This window comes from Carettochelys insculpta, chromosome 2, assembly GCF_033958435.1.
Source record: "Carettochelys insculpta isolate YL-2023 chromosome 2, ASM3395843v1, whole genome shotgun sequence".
Lineage (NCBI taxonomy): Eukaryota > Metazoa > Chordata > Testudines > Carettochelyidae > Carettochelys > Carettochelys insculpta.
The window spans coordinates 62,610,305-62,630,855 of NC_134138.1; the positions used below are offsets into that span (position 1 = coordinate 62,610,305).

General features: G+C 49.3%; 1 protein-coding gene across 5 annotated transcripts in view; it reads left to right on the top strand.

The window, feature by feature from the left end:
* The window catches only part of STAU2 (staufen double-stranded RNA binding protein 2), a 247,048-nt gene that overhangs the window by 101,780 nt on the left and 124,717 nt on the right, over window positions 1-20,551 (top strand). For all 5 annotated transcript variants that reach the window (XM_074987073.1, XM_074987072.1, XM_074987069.1 and 2 more), the window contains exons 9-10: window positions 949-1,086; window positions 4,969-5,100. In XM_074987073.1, coding sequence (XP_074843174.1) covers window positions 949-1,086; window positions 4,969-5,100 — 270 coding nt within the window. The remainder of the gene's footprint in view (window positions 1-948; window positions 1,087-4,968; window positions 5,101-20,551) is intronic.

Below are 20,551 nucleotides of genomic sequence, written 5' to 3' on the forward strand. Positions count from 1 at the left end.
CTGCAGCCCCATCCCACTCATTTCATCCCTGCCTCACCCCTTCTCACTCACTCTCCCCTCACTTTCACCAGGCTGAGGCAGGCAGTTGGGGTTCAGGAGGGGTGTTGACTTGGACTGGGCCAAAGGGTTCACAGTGTGGGAGGGGGACTGTGGGTTGGGTCACAGTGTTGGGTTGGAGGAGGGGCTGTGGGATGCTGGCCCTGGGAGAGGGATCATGTCTGGGGGTCAGGTGGTGGAATGCGGTGCTGGCTTCAGGAGAGGGCTTGGGGTGTGGCCTCCCACCTGACGGCGCTTACTGCTATCATTTCTCAGCTGATGGTGCGGCACGGCTAAGGATCCCTGCATACTCTGGTTCTGCATCACTTCTTGAAAGAACCAGTCTGCTGTGGGTGGGGGTAAGGGGGCATGTGGATCTGCACACTGCCCCTCTCTGACAGCACCACCCCCAGTTCTTGTTGGCCACATTTCCCCATTCTTGACCAATGGGAATTGTGGGAATGGTGCTTGAAAAGAGGGGCAGCATGCTGAGACTCCTTGCCTTCAGGGCTGCTCACTTCTGGGAGTAGCCTGGGGCTGTGGCAGGCAGGGAGCAAACCAGCCTTAAGGGCAGCTCTGCTCTACCACCAGACATCATGATCAACTAGGAAAGTCCCCCAGGATCAACCAGCAATCAACCAGTCGGTGATCACTAGACAAACTCATTCTCTGCATTTGTGGACAGCTAGCCAATGTGCACTGCTTGCTACAAGGTTAGCTGAAGGATGGTGATCCTGGGTCCCATGATCAAGTGATGGTGCAGATTTGTTTATTTGGGCATTCTCTCTTGTTTGATATATCATTCTTAGAGAACAACACAGAAAACAATCTTACTAAAAGAACAGGCAGTGTAATTATCATACTGGAATGTGTTGAAATACCTTTTTTTTTTTTTTTTCAATTTTATTTTAGACTGGACCAGAATATGGTCAGGGAATGAATCCTATTAGCCGCTTGGCTCAGATCCAACAGGCCAAAAAGGAGAAGGAGCCAGAGTATATTCTTCTTTCAGAGAGAGGGATGCCTCGTCGCCGAGAATTTGTTATGCAGGTATTGTTGGATGTTTTATTAGCACAGGTTATGACTAGGACCAAGGAGAGCTTATGGCAGAATGTACAGCTGATTATTTCTAACATTGTTTTAGCTCTACCTGTCATACATCTACGCAGCAGGAGTACAGATTTGCTGCTGGCCTTTTCTTTTTAGAAAGTTTAGTTCCCCTTTCCTTTCTGTAGGTGAAAGAAATCCGGTTAGATGTCTAATTCTTTTCTAATGTGATAGCTATTTTCCTTGTGGTGTTTTTTGCTTTTTTAGTGTTTTTGTTTTTATCACACCTATTTGTTTTATTTTATTGTCTTAAATATTTATTCACGATTTAAGTTTTGTGTTGTTTTTCCTTTTCTACACTCTCCTTTGTAATGACCTGTGGATGAATTTGGAAATATTAGAGACTGCAATACAAATAAATACCCCAAAGTGTAGGCAACAATACACACTTTTTTTATCATGTAGCACACTGGAAAATCTGCAAAAACAGATTCTCATCAAATGTTCACTTACTGCCTGACTTTGGTCACATCTGTCTGCAGTTGTACAACAGCCTCTTAAAATAGTTCATTTTATCCACTGTAAAGCTCTAGCAGCAAAATACAGCAGCTGTTAATAACCATTTCACTGAGATGTTTAACAAAGATTTGGTGTACCCATGCCATTTTGGTGGCTGTAGCAAATTGAGAAAAATTAGGAGCAGGAAATACAGGATTTTTCACGTTAAACTTAACATTTTCCCAGAATTTCAAAGCCTGCCCATCTTGCCCCACTCTCTTTTTCTTTAGTAGAACTGCATCATTACCCTCAAAATTCAGTAGCCTTTATTTGGCAATTTGTTTAATCTCTTTAAACTAAAACGTTACTGTATCCCTCTAGGCTCCTTATTTGAGTTTCCATTGTGTCCTAAGAATTGTGGTTTCTCATTTTTTTTCATTTTGTGTAAGGAATTGAAGGGAAGAGATCTTGTAACAGACTATCTAACCTCCCATCCTTCATCTTTCCCTGGCCATTCCCAGTCTGAGCTGGTCCTGTGCTCTGTCAGAAAGGGTGTTTGACTATGGATCAGTGTTTGAGAATCATTTTGCCTTGAATTCAGATGTCCTTTGTAATCAACCTAAGTACTTCAATAGAGAAATTTTGGCTTTGGAGAGGTGGGAAAAAACTTAGACTGTGTGATTCCATTGACTAAGAAGATTCTTCTGAAAGGGGGAGTTAAAGTAATTCTGTAATCTAGCTGCCTTCTTATGAGTGTTCATAAACAAGGTAGCCTAAACAAGGACTTTTGGCCTTGCTTTTTAATGCTTTCACACTAAAATGATACTGCTTTTCCTCTCCCTCCAGAAGTCCCAGTGGATTCATTAGTGCATGCAAAAAACTTATCTAAGTAAAAAGTCTTTTGTATAAACTACTTTAAAATGTTTTCATTTGATTTAATTGAATGTGGAAGTAAAATATCCAGAGATAATATGTTCATTTTTATCTGTCACACAAAGAGCAAGTTTAGATGTGATGAAATGGATCCAATTACTTGTCTTGACCGTTACATAAACAGAAGAAAACCTCTGATGACATTAGTTGGTGTTCTGTTCCCAAAGTTAATTTCGGAAAGCTCTCTCTTTGTAGTCAGACCTTTAATCCTTGATAGAGGTTATAATAATACCTAAACCAGTTTTACAGGTCTGAGAAATAGCAACACTTTGATTTATTGTGCACTATGCGATAAATTATCATTTTGTCTTGCTTCATTAAGGTTCTTCAATTTTATTACACACAAATTCTCTGCAATTCGGTTATTTTTTAATCATGGCTACAAAGCAAACTGTTACTTCAAGCGTAATTCAGATCTTTTGTTTTCTGTAATTTTAGACTGTTTTAGTTAATCCTATCTTCTTTAGTTAGCAGAGGCTATTTAAAGTATTTGCTTCTTTCTGCATGTAGAGTAGATATTTAAAACTGAAACTGGAGGTTTTAAACATTGTAGAAAACAAAGGTTTATATGGTAAATGCAGAAAACATGCTTACTTTATTTAACAAGAATTTCTTTTTCAAAAGCTAATATTTCAGAATTTAAAAAAGTAAGATTTGAGGCACATGACCTGTGAAATTTTTGTTTGGATTGTTTTATAAAATAGATGATTTTTACTTTTTACTTTTGAAACCATGCACTATTTTAGAAACAGAATCTGGCAAATAAAATGACTGACTGTACCAGATAAAATACAGGTATTGAAGAATTATGAATGACCTGAGAGTGAGTTGAGGACACTTGCGGGCAATAGTCATAAACTAGGAGAATGCAGTTTGTAAGCCTATAAATGACAGCAGAACCCAAAGACTAAATTGCAGCATTGCAGTCTCCTTGTGGCTGTCTGTTGTGTATAATATGTAATTTTTATTTTGACATTTTAACTGCCTTTCCTATGTAGGGCTTCTTGGCTAGCAGAAAATTCTTTATATTGTACAGACTACCCTTTTGATGAGAACTCAGCTTCCAGAAAATGTGTTGATGGAAGATCATTCCAGTGCAAAGATGTAATTGTTGAAGGGGAAGGAGAGGGGTACATCCTGCCCAAATTCTGTACCCCCTCACCCTGATCTCAGGATGTCCAGTTCAGGATTGTGTGCCCTGTAGCTGGGGAGGATAAAAATGAACTGTTCTTCCTCTTCCCCCCAAACATGCAATGCTCTTTTAATCTCCATTTAATTTTCCTTGGCCCACGCTATTCTCAGTGATGGTCTGCATGAGGTATTCGCACTGGCACAGCTTTGTCTCTCAGGAGTGAGAAAAATACAAGCTCTTAAGAGACATGGTTATGTCAAACCAATCACTGACATGCACACTGCTTGGACAAAGGTTACATTTTTCTATGGACCTAGCTGCTGCCTGTCAGGGCAGGGAAGGTGGATTACCTGTGTTGATTGGAGAACCCTCGCATCAGTGTAAGGAGTGTCTGCACTGGTATGCAACACATAAGTTCATGGAGGATAAGTTCATCAATAGCTAATTGCCAAGATAGTCAGGGATGCAGCCCCATGCTCTGGCAGTCCCTAGCTTCTGACTGCAGGAGATAGGAGTGGATGGTGGTATGGATCACTCAGTGATTGCCTGTTCCAGTCATTCCCTGTGGAGTATGTTACACTGAGCACTATCACTAGGGGTGTTAAAACAGTTAATTGTTTTAACCTAGTCCCCACTGCCAGGTCTGCCAGAGTTATCTAGCAAAGGCACCCGGCGCTGCTTCAGCATGGGGCAGCGCCGCTGGAGTTATCTGGCAAGGCCTGGTTAACTCGTAAGCCTCAAGTCTGACACAGAAGGGCCATTCTTATGGGATGTCCAGAGTTTCTTCTTTGCTTGTTCTCCTAATGATTCTGATTATCTTCTGCAGCTAGAGGGGAAGAGGTAAACTTGGAAGCTATATCACTTCCTTTTCCTGGAGGGAGGCAGGAGAAAGTAAGAACTTGGTGGTCAGAGGGAGACATCAAGGGATGCAGAGAAAAGGGCCAGGGGGACACAGCACAAGGGAGGACACAGAGGGGCACACACAAAGGGGCAAAGAGCTGGGAGGGTCCCATACATAACATTCACAAGCACGGTCATGTACAGAAACTCCCAGTTGTATGGTATGAGTGATGGGCATGATATTTCTGGGAATAGAGGCTTTCAGAATGAATGGAAACAAGTTTGTCCATGCAATGAGCTGCTTGTCCCCATCCCCCAGAATTTAGAAAAGAAAATTTAGCCCATTTGCTCTCCTGCTTTTTTATTGGTTGCATCTGTGTCCAAGGGGCTGAGGCAATTGATTGTAAATCAAGAAGGCTGCTGCAGTGTGTTGCTGAATTTATTAGTGATTGTGATCAGTATTTTTTGTTTCTTTTCAAAAGGTCAAAATTGGCAGTGAAATTACTACTGGCACAGGCCCCAACAAGAAAATAGCTAAAAGAAATGCAGCAGAAGCGATGTTGCTACAGCTTGGTTACAAAGCCTCCACCCCTCTGCAAGATCAGCCAGAAAAGGTGAGAACTCATAATTATGTGGCCCAAAATCCAGTTCCATAAGATTCTGAGGCCTTGCAACTTCATCACTTTGCAGGAACTAGTACAGCCTCACTGAAGCCAGTTTAGTTGTATGGCTGCTAAGTGGTCAGATTCTTTCTTTAGCTGCAACTATGTAACTTGATTGGATAGTAACTGCAGTCCCTTTCTCTGCAAGTATAATTGGGGACAGAATATGTCACCAGAAGCATGGCATATGTGCATGAACTTCATATTGCCAAATTGTTCACCTTTTCTTTATTCTCTTTATATGTTCCTGTTAGGATATTTCTTCTTCGAGTGTCCCCGTGGGTGCTTCACAATAGGTGTCGGGCTTGCCCGGCGCCGCAGATCGGATCTTCCAAGCAGTTTCTGCCGGACCGCGCATGCGCCGGCGCGCGCCGCTCCCTTGCGCGCTCCTGGCCATGTGCGCGATCCGGTCCCCGCCAGTTCCTCTTAACCGCCGTCGGCTGCAGACTGAATCCGACTAGGCTAAGGCCAAATAGCGTATTCAACGACTTTATCTGTTTTTTCTTTGAAGTTTTTCAGTTACTTAGGCTACTATAAGTTAGCCGGTTGTTATTTTGTAAAAAAAACAAAAACAAAAAAACAACAACAAACAAGCTACGAGAGGGACAGCTCAGCCCAGTCCCAGTAACAAGCGCCGGAGGCCAGGAGCTAGGGCCATCAGCCCTCCTGCTGAGGCAGGCCATCGGACAGGGAAAACAACACAAAGAAGGTGCTAAGTACCCACTTAAAAACTCAAAGACTCACCAACAATGTCCTCTTCAGGCTTTAAAAAATGTGAGTCCTGCCGAGAGGCGATGCCAGTGTCCGATGGGCACAGTCTATGCATAAGGTGCCTGGGGGAGTCCCATGTGACACAGAAATGCGCCTTCTGTGCTAAATTAACAACCAGAGCATGGAGGGACAGGGAGATGCGGATCAAAATGCTGCTTCTTGACAAGGCCCTCCAGCCAGACGTGCCGGAGCGGCTGCAGCAGGAGGGACCCTCCGGGGCCCTTAAAAGGAAAGCTGCCTCCCTCACTCCATCAGCGCAAAAACGGAGGAAAGTTTCTCCGGCCCGATCCCTGCCGGCAGCAACAGTGAGCGGGACGGGAGGAGCAAGCAGCCCCCAGCCGCAGCAACAGCTGATCGGCGGCGGCACGGAGAGCCACGTGGAAACGGCTCAGCCTCTGATAATCAGCCAGCCGCCCCGCACCGCAGGCAGGGCGGCGGCTAAGCAAACGCCGGTACCGGCGGCACCGCAGACAGCGGCACCGACCCCCAGGGAACCGGCGGTGCAGGGCGCGCAGGCACGTAGCCTGCAGGCGCAGAAGGACACCGCACGTGCGGCACCGCCTTCGAGCGTGCCTAGCACGGTGCCGACGGGGCCAGGATCCCCCGCCCGTCAGGGGGCGGAGTTACCTCCTCCAGGGAGGGGGAAGGCTGCTCACAAGAGGAGGCACTGCAGCCCCTCTCCGGACAGGGCTGTGGAGCTGCTTTCTCAGAGCCCTCCGCTTATGTTGCAGACTCCAACCAGAAGGCAGGGGTCCCCCCTAGCCTACCCGGAGCCGCCTTCTCCATTTTTACAACCAGCCTCACCATGGCTGGCACCACCTTCACCCTTCCTGGGATTTGAACCGCTGGACTATTATGCTAAATCGCTCTCTCCAGTGTCTCGACGATCTCCCTCCCCCAGACGCAGAGGGTACGCACCAAGGGAATGGTCGAGGTCACCTTCCCAGGAACAGTGCCTATACTGCCATGGTCGTCCCTACCACGCGGGGCATGGACACCATCGGCAATCTACTAGGGAAAGATCCCCACACACTACCTCGTACCCCCGAGGGCAATCGCGATCGGGGACAGAGACTTAAGCATCTCAGGGGGGACTGGTCATGGAACCCCAAGATTTTCCCTCGCAAACCTCCAGCGAGAGGGTGTACCATCACCAGCAGGAACCGGAAGGGTCCAGAGAGACGTACCCCAGCGGTTCCTCGGTCTCCTCCCCGGACGAGGCCACGGCCCTGGGGAACGTCCATCCTACGGACGATCTCAAACAGTTTCAGGAGCTGTTTAAGAGGGTGGCCTTCACGCAAGGCATCCAGACAGCAGAGGTGCAAGAGAAACACCATAAGCTCCTCAAAAATTTGAGACCTCCGGCCTCCTCCAGAGTAGCAATACCGCTTGATGAAGCGATCTTAGAGTCCGCCACTACCATATGGCAGACCCCTGCAACTATTCCGCCGGTCCAAAAGAGAGCGGATAAGAAATACTTCGTGCCGGCGAAAGGCATGGAGTTCCTGTTTAGCCACCCACAGCCAAATTCCTTGGTGGTGGAGTCCTCGCAACAAAGATCAAAAACATCTCAATTTAAAACAGGGGGAACGGACAAAGATGCCAAGAAGCTAGAGCTGTTCGGCAGAAAGGTCTACTCCTCCTCTACTTTAACGTTGCGAATGGCAAATTACGCAGCGCACTTGGCGAACCATAATTTTGACAACTATTCTAGGTTAACCTCCCTCATGGACTCGCTTCCAGAGGACAAAAAGCCGGTCCTCAAGGCCATAGTGCAAGAAGGCTACGCGGCTGCGAGGATGGGAGTTCAGATTGCTTTGGACGTTGCGGACACAGCAGCACGTTCCACAGCAACTGCAGTGGTGATGCGACGGGAGTCCTGGCTCCAGACCTCGGGTATACCGAGAGATCTGCAGGCAAAGATAGCTGACCTTCCCTTCGACTCGCAGAAGCTGTTTGCTGAATCAACTGACTCGGTCCTTCATTCCAGTAAAGATTCAAGAGCCACACTCAGGACCCTGGGGATTTACACCCCTCCATACACAAAGAAAAGGTACTACCCTCAGCAAAGGCGGTACCAGTACCAGCAACAGCGCCCCCCGTATCACAGGGGTTACGAGCAAGGGCGGCATCAGCAGCACCAGCAGTACAGAACTCCCAGGCGACGCTCACAACAGGGCCGTGCGTCCTCGGGGTGGGGCCAAAGGCCACAAGTTTGACATACAGATCCAGGGCTGCGCCATCACTACCATCGCACAAGGTCATCCGAAGCGGCTATTTCACCATCGCCTCCGACCATTCTACGACCAGTGGCAAAGGATCACCACAGACAAATGGGTGCTGGAGATCATAGCCACGGGGTACGCCATCCCCTTCCAGTCGCTCCCACCATCGCGACCTCCGCCCAAGCCCCACCTCCAGGAGGCCTCCCATGTAGCCAGGCTCAGGCAGGAGGTGGCCCATCTCGTGCTCATAGGGGCGGTGGAAAGGGTGCCGGAGCAACTGCAAGGAAAAGGGTTTTACTCCCGGTATTTCCTAACGGAGAAAAAGACAGGAGGCTGGAGGCCCATCTTAGACCTTCGCGGCCTCAACAGGTATCTGCGCAAACAACGTTTTCGGATGATCACGATTGCCTCCATCCTTACAGCACTGGACGATGGAGATTGGTTCGCAGCCCTCGATTTACAAGACGCGTACTTCCACATAACCATCCATCCGGCTCACCGGCGATTTCTCCGTTTCATGGTAGGCAACGAACACTTCCAATACAAAGTCCTACCGTTTGACCTCTCCTCGGCCCCCAGAGTCTTCACCAAGACCTTGGCGGTGGTGTCAGCCTACCTGCACAGACAGGGGGTATTTATTTTCCCGTATCTGGACGACTGCCTGCTCAAAGGGGCCTCGAAGGGGGAGGTTCTCCGCATGATACGCGTCACAGCAAACACGTTCTCCTCACTTGGCCTGGTTATCAATCTGGCAAAATCAAAAATAGACCCCACACAGGACATAGAGTTCATAGGGGCTCGCATAAACTCGATCACGGCGAGAGTATACCTACCAGAGGCTCGCTTTCGAGCCATCGGTTCCCTCGTGCAAGTCATCACCTTCAGCCCTACGGTGCCGGTCTTGACGTGCTTGCAGCTGCTGGGCCACATGGCAGCGGCGACGTTTGTGGTACAAAACGCCAGGTTGCACATGCGCAGCATGCAGCACTGGCTGGCCAGTGTATACAAACTGGCAGTACACACCGTTCACAGAGTGGTGTCGCCCACACCCGGGGTGCGCAAATCCCTGCAATGGTGGGTAAACCCCAGAAACCTGCTAACAGGGGTACCCTTCCATCAGCCGCAAATCTCGGTTTTCCTCACCACAGATGCCTCCCTCATAGGGTGGGGAGCGCACATGGGCGAAGAGGTGACTCAAGGACTGTGGTCACCCACAGAACAGTCACTACACATCAATGTACTGGAGCTCAGAGCAGTGTTCAACGCCTGCAAACACTTTCGAGACCACATACAAGGCAAAGTCGTCAGGATCAGTACAGACAATACCTCCACCATGTTTTATATAAACAGGCAAGGAGGAGCTCGATCCCGTGCCTTATGCGCGGAAGCTATCCGCTTATGGAACTGGTGCATCGCCCATGATATAATCTTGAAAGCCTCATACTTGCCGGGTGCGCACAACGTGAAGGCAGACCAGCTGAGCAGGCGTTTTGCGCTCACACACGAGTGGCAGATTCGTCCCGATCTGCTACGGCCGATTTTCCACGCATGGGGGTTTCCCCAAATAGATCTGTTTGCCACTCAGCACAACAAGCAGTGCCCACGGTTCTGCTCCAGAGCAGGACTGGGCTTGGGGTCCCTGGGGGACGCGTTCGCGATCCAGTGGGGGGGCCCCCTGCTTTACGCGTTTCCTCCCACAGTGCTGATCCACAAAGTTTTGCAAAAAGCCAGGAGGGAAAGGGCCCGGATGATCCTGATAGTCCCAACGTGGGATCGCCAACAATGGTTCCTCCTACTCCTGTGCATGTCGGACCGTCCACCGATGCCTCTTCCGGTGGCGCCGGATCTGCTCACGCAAGCCCAGGGGTCCATAGTGCATCCGCACCCCCAAAGCCTGCGACTGCAAGCATGGCTAATCCATGGCTCAGCTCCCTAGAGCGCACATGCACAGTGGAAGTACAGCAAGTCCTAGAAAGTAGCAGGAGGACTTCCACTAGGAAGATCTACAAACAAAAATGGACTCGCTTTACGGCCTGGTGTTCTACCAAACAACTGGCCCCCCTTTCGGTGCCTATACCTACAATTCTACAGTATTTACTGGACCTCAAGAGAGGAGGACTCTCGCTATCCTCGTTAAAGGTCCACCTCGCCGCCATCTCGGCGTTCAGACATGAGGAGGAAGGGCACACGGTGTTCGCCCACCCTATGGTTACCAGGTTCCTCAAAGGGTTGGTAAACCTCTACCCCCCTCGGAAACCGATTCCACCTTCGTGGAACTTGGACCTGGTGCTTACCACACTCATGGGACCACCGTTCGAGCCCTTGGCCACGGTTCCCCTCCGCCTCCTTACAATAAAGACGACCTTTCTTCTTGCAATTACGTCAGCTCGTAGGGTGAGCGAGCTCGCGACAGTCATGGCAACGCCACCCTGCACTGTTTTTTCCAAGGAGGCGGTAACCATACGGCTGCATCCAGCCTTTGTTCCCAAAGTTTCCTCCGAGTTTCACATCAACGAACCTATTGTTCTACCCTCGTTTTATCCAAAGCCTCATAACTCCAACGAAGAGGCGCGCCTACACCTCCTAGACGTGAGGAGGGCGCTAGCCTTCTACGTAGACAGGACCAAGTCCTTCTGGAAAACGGATAGACTCCTAGTCTCCCTCGCTCCCAAATCGAAAGGAGAAGGTCTCTCATCGCAGAGAATCTCAAAGCACATTGTATCCTGCATAAAAATGTGCTACGAGCTCAAAAAGACTCCTTTATCGGCCACTCCCAGGGCTCATTCCACCAGGGCGGTGGCAGCATCAACAGCCTTTTTCAAGGGCGTTGCGTTAAAAGACATTTGCAGAGCGGCGACCTGGTCATCCTACGACACCTTCGCCAAACATTACGCCCTTCACAGGGTATTCCAAGAGGATACCCGTCTCTCCGCAGCGGTCCTCTCGGGGACAAGCTGCACATAATCCGATTACCCATCTCCTATCTTGGGTTACTGCTGGGTAGTCACCTATTGTGGAGCACCCACGGGGACACTCGAAGAAGAAAGAGAAGTTACTCACCATAGTAACAGTGGTTCTTCGAGATGTGTCCCCGTGGGTGCTCCACTTCCCGCCCATCCTCCCCGCTTCGGATCTCTGTTAGTGTTTTGCAGGGGCACCCGAGGCGGTTGGTCGAGGAACTGGCGGGGACCGGATCGCGCACATGGCCAGGAGCGCGCAAGGGAGCGGCGCGCGCCGGCGCATGCGCGGTCCGGCAGAAACTGCTTGGAAGATCCGATCTGCGGCGCCGGGCAAGCCCGACACCTATTGTGGAGCACCCACGGGGACACATCTCGAAGAACCACCGTTACTACGGTGAGTAACTTCTCTTTCTTTGTCTTTGAGGCTCCATGGCTTGTATAGATCATTAACATATGAAATAGTTTTGATTTTTTTTGGCTCAATTTGTCTAAATAGAAGCTACATTACAGAATCATCTAATAGCTAAGACGAGCAGCTAGGTTGAATCAGATACAGGAGTTGTAATGGTATGGCCCGTCCTTGTTGTCTAAGTAGACATGGGTTGAACCTCTTTGTTCTGGCATCCTCAGGACCTGACAGGTGCCAGATGAGAGAATTTGCCAGGCCACAGGAGGTCAATATTGTCTAGCACATTACCAGTACTTCTGCTTACTGAGCAATTGGACTATGTCTACACTAGAGCAATCTGTTGACAGAAGTTATTGTTGGGAGACATCTTCCAAAAAATCTGCTGTCGACATATTGCAGCCAGGCTGCCAAGCGGATTGAAAGAGCAATCCACTCAGTCTACAGAGCGCGGCCAGACTGTCTGGCAGCTCTGTTGGCAAACTGGCCAATGAGAAGCACAGCAGACGGGGCTGCCCTGTGTCCCAGAAGCCTTGCTGTTAACAGCAGAAACCCCAGAATGACCAGACTGGCTTTCTGTTGACAGAGGTGTTCTGTCTCATGGGGGAGTGGCAGAATGCTGTTGACAAAAGTGTTGATTTACTGTTAACAGAAAGCCTTGGGAATGTGGATGCTCCCCGGGTTTGGCAACAAAACTCTCTAGTGTAGAGGTAGCCTTAGAAGACATTTAGGGGAAAATTACTTCTAAATAACAGCACAGAACACTGAGAGCCAGGACTGGTGGCTGGAAACAAACTTTCTGGGACCACAGGAAACTTGGCCCTACCCCTGACTGAGGGCAACCTAGTAGTACAAGAAAATACGGTTGTGCTGATTTTGTTTGGATCCAGAAAGGGGTATTTCTTAAAAGGATATTGTGTTGACCATGTGTTGTAAGTTCCTGTCTCAGTGACGTGCTGCTTAGCTTTGTGATCTGTGGATGCATATGAGACCCAAAACTGCTTCTGAAGCTCTGCCTCTTGCCATGCCTTGTGTACGTTGGACATATTTTATTCTGAAGTATCCACAACCATGCAAACTCCCGAAGTACACTTGTTATACTATTGCAAAAGTAGCTTACGTCATTCTGACTTGCATCACGGTAGCTATGCTAGTGCGGAAGTCTGCAATGTGGAAGAGCTCTCAGGTGTTCCTGTACAGACCAGTGAAGAGTTGTTGAGTCCTGTACAGCACTTTGAGTTGGGCGCACACAAAATTACCTTGTGCTTTCTTGCCAATGTGCTGGATAGTTCAACTGCCTGAGCACAGCTAGTGGAAGAATTTACTTAAATCTTGGGATGCACAGAAAAATTATTTGATTTCTGATGATCAGTGGTGTTTATAGAAGGTAAACTGAAGCATGAGACTAATAGTCATTTTCACTACATAACTAAACAAGAAATGCACGTTTGCAGTGCAACCTTTCTTAGCTGAGAACTGTGAGTTGAGCAAAACTCCCCAAGGAGAATACACTGTGCATGCCCAGCTTGCCGTTTCAAAGATCATAGTTTGCTCAAATCAAAACCAGTTTTCACCAGAACACTCGAACTTCTACACAACCAAGGGTATTTCTCTGCCAATTACAGCTTTTAAGTCCTCGCCATTTTGGCTGAAGTACTGTTTAAATAAATAAATAAAAGGTCAACTGTGTTTTCAATAATGGGAATATATATATTTTATCATCTAGTAAATTGTCTGGCCTATTTTTGCTCAAACTTTCATAGAAGAATTCATCCACCAGGCAAGACTGAAGGATGATAGTTTTGACAGTCTTGCTAAAATGAAAAACGGTTGGATAGAGTGGAAACCATTATGTAGTCTTAAAGTGAAAAGGACACTGCTACTTTGCTATACTATAATTATTAGTTCTTTGCTTGCAAGTTAATGCATTCTGTTTGAAAATAGATTTACTATGTACTCTGCAGAAGTAGATTTCTTGATTATCAGGAAGAAGAAGAAATACAATATTCTACTATTGTTCTGGACATAATAGGGAAATATGAGACTGTACATACAAGCTGAAGATATAAACCACATTCTTTTTACATAACAGATTTTATAACATGGGAGTATTGAAGATAATAGAATGCATTACCCAATGTCTCCCACACAGAATGGGGAGGGGGAAAAGAAAATATCTGCTTGTGAGAGCTAATGGGAGTGCTCTGCACTGGTATGTGGGAGAAATGGATTCATTTCCTAAATCTGTCTTTTCCTAGGCAGGTACGTTATTGCTGGAGGGGCAGTGTGATCAGCCTGTGGCACTTTGAAGTTGCCTCTTAGTCAACCACCTTTGTAGCTATTTAAGAGCAGCATTTCTTGTCCCTCTCACTTCCTCTTTGGCTGGAAGGAAGGTAAAAATATGTGTGTGGGTGGCAAGGGTGAGGTTCCTCTGGCTCTGACAGAAAACAGTTACGTTCGGAGAATGTTATGGTTGTGAAACCCTCTCAACTTGATTTTCAGTCTTCTGAGTTCTGGTTCTAAACAGCATATAAAAATAGCTTGATATTGTTTCCTCTTGTGGGCTCAGTGTAGTGACTTCTATGCTAGATGTCTGGACTGAAGTATGATCTTCAGATCTATGTTCAGTAATAGATTTTAGTCCCTGCCTTTAGAGGAACATGGCTGGTTCCCACTTTAGTCCCTTGAGGGCACCAAAGGAGGCAGCAGATCCATGTTAAGGAGATGGGGGCGGTAGAGATGCTGCATAGCAAGGGGTTTGGCAGCAGTCATGTTACATGTGTAGTCACTCTGTGTGATGTTGAGAATGTCTCCCAGTGATCCTTTTGTCAGTGCAGCTCCACTTTACCCCTAGCACCCCACTCTGCTTATAAAGCACTGTCAGGCCCTATGTTAGCACTGTGATTAAAAACTAGAGAAGCTAGTCCTCAGGATAGGACTCTTCTATTGTCATCAAACTCAGCCTTTTAGAAAAATGTGCAGCCCTGCCTTTCGGCCATTCCATGCTACTGCCATCCCTGCTTCCTGGAGACAAGCTGCATGGCCTAGGCATGGCCCAAATGTTGCATTGCTGTGGGGAGCCACTGTGCCTGCGTAAAGCCATGTGGAAGTGTGAGAAGTTCATTTGGTCCACAGTGAGGGAAGCCAGATTATCTGTCTTGGAGGTAATTGTGAGATGGAACACAGTCCATTAGTAAGCTGGGACATGTGTCTCAACATTCAAAGAAAAATCTGGAAGGTTATAACTGTGAGAGCCTTAAGAATGCTTTATTTTAAAAGTTGCATGTCCTTTCATATTTCAAGACAGGAGTGAGTTGTTAATACCTAATGTTAGTCCCACTAGCCTCCTCAAAATAAGGATTTACTAACACTGGTGACTTACAGTGGATACTGTAGTGGTTCATCACTGCTCTTACTTCCAGGAATAAATTAATTCCTGTTTGGGGTAAAGTTATAAAATTACAGTACTTGTCTTATGGCACTTGCACTCTTTTCTCCACAAAATCTGATTTTGACAACTGGCCCGAACGTTAGGTTAGATTGGCCTGTTCCAGCATGTGAGTTCTTAAGTTGGAGGCTAGATGTTACCATTTAGACACTGCACTGGCCCTAGAGAGCTTGTGGAAGGATTGTGTCTTGTGGCATTTTATTTTAAATCTGGCTGATCAAATCTTAGAGGAAGTAGGTGTGATACCTTTTATTGGACCAGTTTCTATTGGTGACAGAAACAAGTTTTCAAGCTACACAAAGCTCTTCAGGTATAGGAATAGTACTAAGAGTGTCACAGCTAAGTACAAGATCAAATAGTTTATCATAAATAGTTAGCACATATTTTAAGGAAACCTATGGGATATAATCAAACAATGACAATCCAAACTTGATGGTGACCCCCTTCTGAATGAGATCTTTCCTGCACTCCCTTGTCTGACCTTCAAACAACTTACCAATTTCTCCAAACTCCTCTCAGAAGCAAGCTCCTCACAAACTGTGACACACCCACTCAGGCTACGTCTACACGTGAAGCCAACATCGAAATAGCTTATTTCGATGTAGCAACATAACGTCTACACGTCCTCCAGGGCTGGCAATGTCTATGTTCAACTTCGACGTTGCGCGGCACCACATCGAAATAGGCGCTGCGAAGGAACGTCTACACGCCAAAGTAGCACACATCGAAATAAGGGTGCCAGGCACAGCTGCAGACAGGGTCACAGGGCGGACTCAACAGCAAGCCGCTCCCTTAAAGGGCCCCTCCCAGACACAGTTGCACTAAACAACACAAGATCCACAGAGCCGACAACTGGTTGCAGACCTTGTGCCTGCAGCATGGATCCCCAGGTGCCGCAGCAGCAGCCAGAAGCCCTGGGCTAAGGGCTGCTGCCCACGGTGACCATAGAGCCCCGCAGGGGCTGGAGAGAGAGCATCTCTCAACCCCCCAGCTGATGGCCGCCATGGAGGACCCGGCAATTTCGACGTTGCGGGACGCGGATCGTCTACACGGTCCCTACTTCGACGTTCAACGTCGAAGTAGGGCGCTATTCCGATCCCCTCATGAGGTTAGCGACTTCGACGTCTCGCCGCCTAACGTCGAAGTTAACTTCGAAATAGCGCCCGACGCGTGTAGCCGCGACGGGCGCTATTTTGAAGTTAGTGCCGCTACTTCGAAGTAGCGTGCATGTGTAGACACAGCTTCAGAGTGACACTTGACTCCACCAGAACAACAGTTCTTCGAGTGATTGCTCGTGTGCATTCCAATTTGGGTGTGCGCCGAGAGCATGCCCCGTTGCCGGAAGCTTTTTGCCCTAGCCGGTAGCCCTAGGGTCGGTGTGTCACTCCCTGGAGTGGTGCCCACATGGCCACCCATATACACACCACCCAATCCACCCCCCACTCAGTTCCTTCTCAACGTGCTGTTGGTTGCTGGAGCTCCCTCATTGTTGAGAGTTCGCTGGTAGCCTTTATTATTTTAATTAGTTGTAAATAGTTTAGATAGTTATCTTCAAAGGTAAATAGTTCCTCTTAGCACCTAGTGAGCCGAGGTGGGTCTTTAACCCCCTTGGCGCCTCAGTGCCAGGGGTTGCCTGCCTCCCCGGGGTTTAAAAACAGTTCAAAATGTGGCAAATGTATGCCCAAAAGCAACCCACATAGGGTGTGTTTGAGTTGTTTCAGTGAGACTCACCTCCGGGAGTGCTGCTCTATTTGCAGGGCCTTCAAGCCCAGGACTTTAAAAGATAGAGCTCAACGGCTGAATGTTCTTCTAATGGAATCAGCCTCGCGGCCGGACATTTCCCTGGTGGGAACTCAGAGTGCCGCATCATCGGTGCAGAGCTCTCCGGCACCATCGGTGCCATCAGAAGGTTCCCGACACCAAGAGCAGGACTCGGCTCCATAAGAGCCAGTGTCCGGTGCCACGTAAAAAGAGAAGAAGGGACTGGGGTCAATCCCAGGAGAGAAGAGGGCGAAGACAAGCTTCGGGAGAGTCCACCAGATCGCACCATGACCAGGGTCATGAAGTGTGGGCGTCGACTCCAGCGTGAGGCGGGAGCCCGCGCTCTCCCAGGCTGCCCTTGGTGCCAGAGGCCTTCAGCGCTGTGCAAGCTCTCCTGCAGGTTACAGTGCCGCCACAGACGCTGCACCGGGAGCCTTCATCGCCCCTGTTCCAGGTGCCTGGTCAGGCTCTAGGGACCCTGGCACGGTTCCTGACGCCGGTGAGACCCCAGCAAACGGTCGCCTCTCTCAGTGCCGTGCAGACAGTGCAGAGTGCCCAGGAACCAGCGAGAGCTACAGGACCCTCAGCAGCACCATGGTTGTAGGCATCAGGGTCCGTGTTGGACTTGGACTCATTTTATTCCAGCTCAGCTTGGAGTGGGAATACAAGGTCACCCTGACACACAGGGCACCGACACCACTCCCGACGCTCCTCAGAAGGGGAATGGCAAAGGCCCCCCCCAAGGGGCACCACAATGGCCCTTCTGAACCCTGTGGGCGATCCACGAGGCACAGGGGCGGGATGCAGGACTCCTGTTCAGGGCGCCTGGCACCCCTCAGGTGCCGAGATCGGCGCCGAGAGAGCAAGCGGAGTCGTCAGCACTGGCACCAACATCGGCACCGGTGCAGTTGGAGGTGACCCAAGCGTGGGCACCACTCCTGCAGGCACCAGGAACTGTGGTGCAGTGGGCACCGGCACTGACAGAACCGGTGCCATCCCAGGTGCAGAGTGGCCCTGTCTTCATGGTGTCATACCAGGGACCACGAGGGGCCCCTTCACCGCAGTCACTGAGCACAGCACCGCAGACTACGGTGCTGGGGACTCAAATGGAAGTGCCAGAACTCCCCACGCTGGTGGGCTTGGAGGGCGTGATGCCCTCATCTTCGTCCTCCCCAGGTGAGGCGTTAGCTGGATCGTCTGCATCCCCGGTACTGGAGGATGGAGGAGTGTACCAGCAGCTGTTGAGGAGGGTGGCCCAGAGTCTGGGGGTGCAGACGGAAGAGGTCAGGGACGAGATAGACCCTGTTACAAATATCCTCTCAACGTCTGGACCGTCCAGGGTGGCACTGCCCATTATAGAGACAATTGCCAACACAGCTAAGACAGTGCGGCAAACCCCGGCCTCAGCCTTGCCCACGACTAGGAAAAATGAACGCCGGTATTTTGTCCCAGCCCAGGAAAATGAACATCTGTTCACCCTTCCTCCCCCTGACTCCCTTGTCGTGGATGCTGTGAACAATAGGGAGAGGCAGGGGATTTAGGGGCCCTCCCCTAAAAACAAAGACGCCAAAAGACTAGACCTGTATGGTAGGAAAATTTACTCTACAGGTGGCCTACAGTTGAGAATCGCTAACCAGCAGGCCATGTTTAGCAGGTATATGTACAATATGGCCAGCTCTATGGACCATTTCGCCGAACTGCTCCCGCCAGACACCAAGTTGGAGTTTACGGCTCTGGTAGTGGAGCAGAGACTCATATTTAGAGCAGCTCTGCAGGCCGCCCTCGATGCAGCCGATGTGGCCACCAGGTTCATGGCCTCAGGTGTAGCCATGAGAAGGGGGGCACGGCTTCAGGTCTCTTGACTCTCACAGGAGGTGCAGCAGTCCATTCAGGGACCTCCCTTCTGAGGGCACCTCCCTATTCTCGGAAAAAACTGACCGGAGACTTCATAGTATGCAGGACTCATGGACCGCTCTACGCTCACTGGGTCTATACACACCGGTGACCCAGAGAAGACATTTTACCCCAAGGCCCCAGCTTAGACAGTTCCCACAACAACGGGATGGGAACGGGAAAAGGTACCATCCTAACAGGAGGCGTCAGAGTCACCAGACACAGGACCAGAGCCACCCTAAACCCCAACCAGGGTCTAAACACCAATTTTGGTGGAGGGATCAGGAGCGACACACCAGCCACCCCCACAGTTCCAGCTCAGTGTTTATTTTCATTCCGCTTTTCCCCATTCTACCATGCGTGGTGCAGCATAACTTCGGACCAGTGGGTCCTCCTCATGGTAGAAGAGGGATATGCTATCCAATTTTCTTCTTACCCCACTTCACAATCCCCTTCTTACCCCCCTTCACAATCCCCTGTCCCTCTTCAAGGACCCCTCTCACAGGATGGTTCTCAGACAGGAGGTAGAACCCCTCCTTCAAAAAGGGGACATAGATGAAGTTCCCCAGGAATTCCAGGGACAGGTATTTTATTCTTGCTATTTCCTAATCCTGAAAGTGAAAGTGGGGCTACGGCCAATCTTGGACCTGTGAAATCTGAACAAATTTGTGAAAAAGATAAAGTTTCGTATGATATCCCTGGGCATAATCATCCCAATGCTGGAACGAGGGGACTGGTTTGCCACTCTCAACTTACAGGAAGCATATTTCCATATAGCAATTTATCCACCTCGCAGGAGGTTCCTGTGGTTTGTGCTGGAGAAGGACCATTATCGGTTCACAGTCCTTCCATTTGGACTCTCCTCAGCCCTGAGAGTCTTTACCAAATGTATGTCAGTAGTGGCAGCCTTCTTACGCAGGCAGGGAGTGCACCTCTTCCCCTACCTAGACGACTGGCTGATCAGAGGTCGGTCACAGAAACAGGTGTCGAGATGTACAGCTGATAAGAACATTTGACATATTAGGCCTCCTAGTAAATGAGGCGAAGTCTGTGCTAGCCCCAGCTCAAGTCATGGAGTTTGTGGGCACCCGACTAGATGCAGAACAAGCCAGGGCCTTTCTGCCACAGGGCAGGGTCCAAGCTATGGTGTCTTGCATCCAAGACCTAATAAGGTTCCCAACCACAACGGCCAGGGGATGCCTCAGACTGTTGCGCCACATGGCGGCATGCACATTCATAGTCCAGCATGCCAGGTTACGAATGCGCCCCTTTCAGCTGTGGCTCACCTCAGTATACAGACCTGTCAGGGACAACATAGACAAGTTAGTCACAATCCCCCCAAGAGTGTTAAGGGCATTACACTGGTGGCTGGAAGCCAGGTCGGTCTGCATGGAAGTGCCCTTCAATCCCCTGCAACCCCGCCTCTCCCTGCTCACAGATGCCTCGGACCTGGGCTGTGGGGACTGCCAGACACAGGCTCTGTGGGGCGAGACCGATGCTCAGCTCCACATAAATGTGCGGGAGCTCAGAGCAGTTCGGCTGGCATGTGAAGTGTTTCAGAACGAACTGAGGGGGCAGTGTGTTGCAGTCAGCACAGACAGTACAATGGCAATGTACTATATAAACAAACAAGGGGGTGCACACTCATTGCCCCTGTGTCTCGAGGCCCTCGTGCTTTGGGACTTCTGCATCCAGCACCAGATCCTCCTGAGGGTGTTCTACCTGCCTGGGGCTCACAACTCCCTAGTGGACGACCTCAGTAGGTCCTTCATGAACCACGAGTGGTCACTACACACGGAAGTACTGAATTCAATTTTCCAGAGGTGGGGACGTCCCCAGGTAGACGTCTTTGCCACTCATCTCAATGCGAAGTGCAGGACGTTCTGCTCTTACCAGAACCAAAGTCCAGGCTCTTGGGCAGACGCCTTCAGCATTTGTA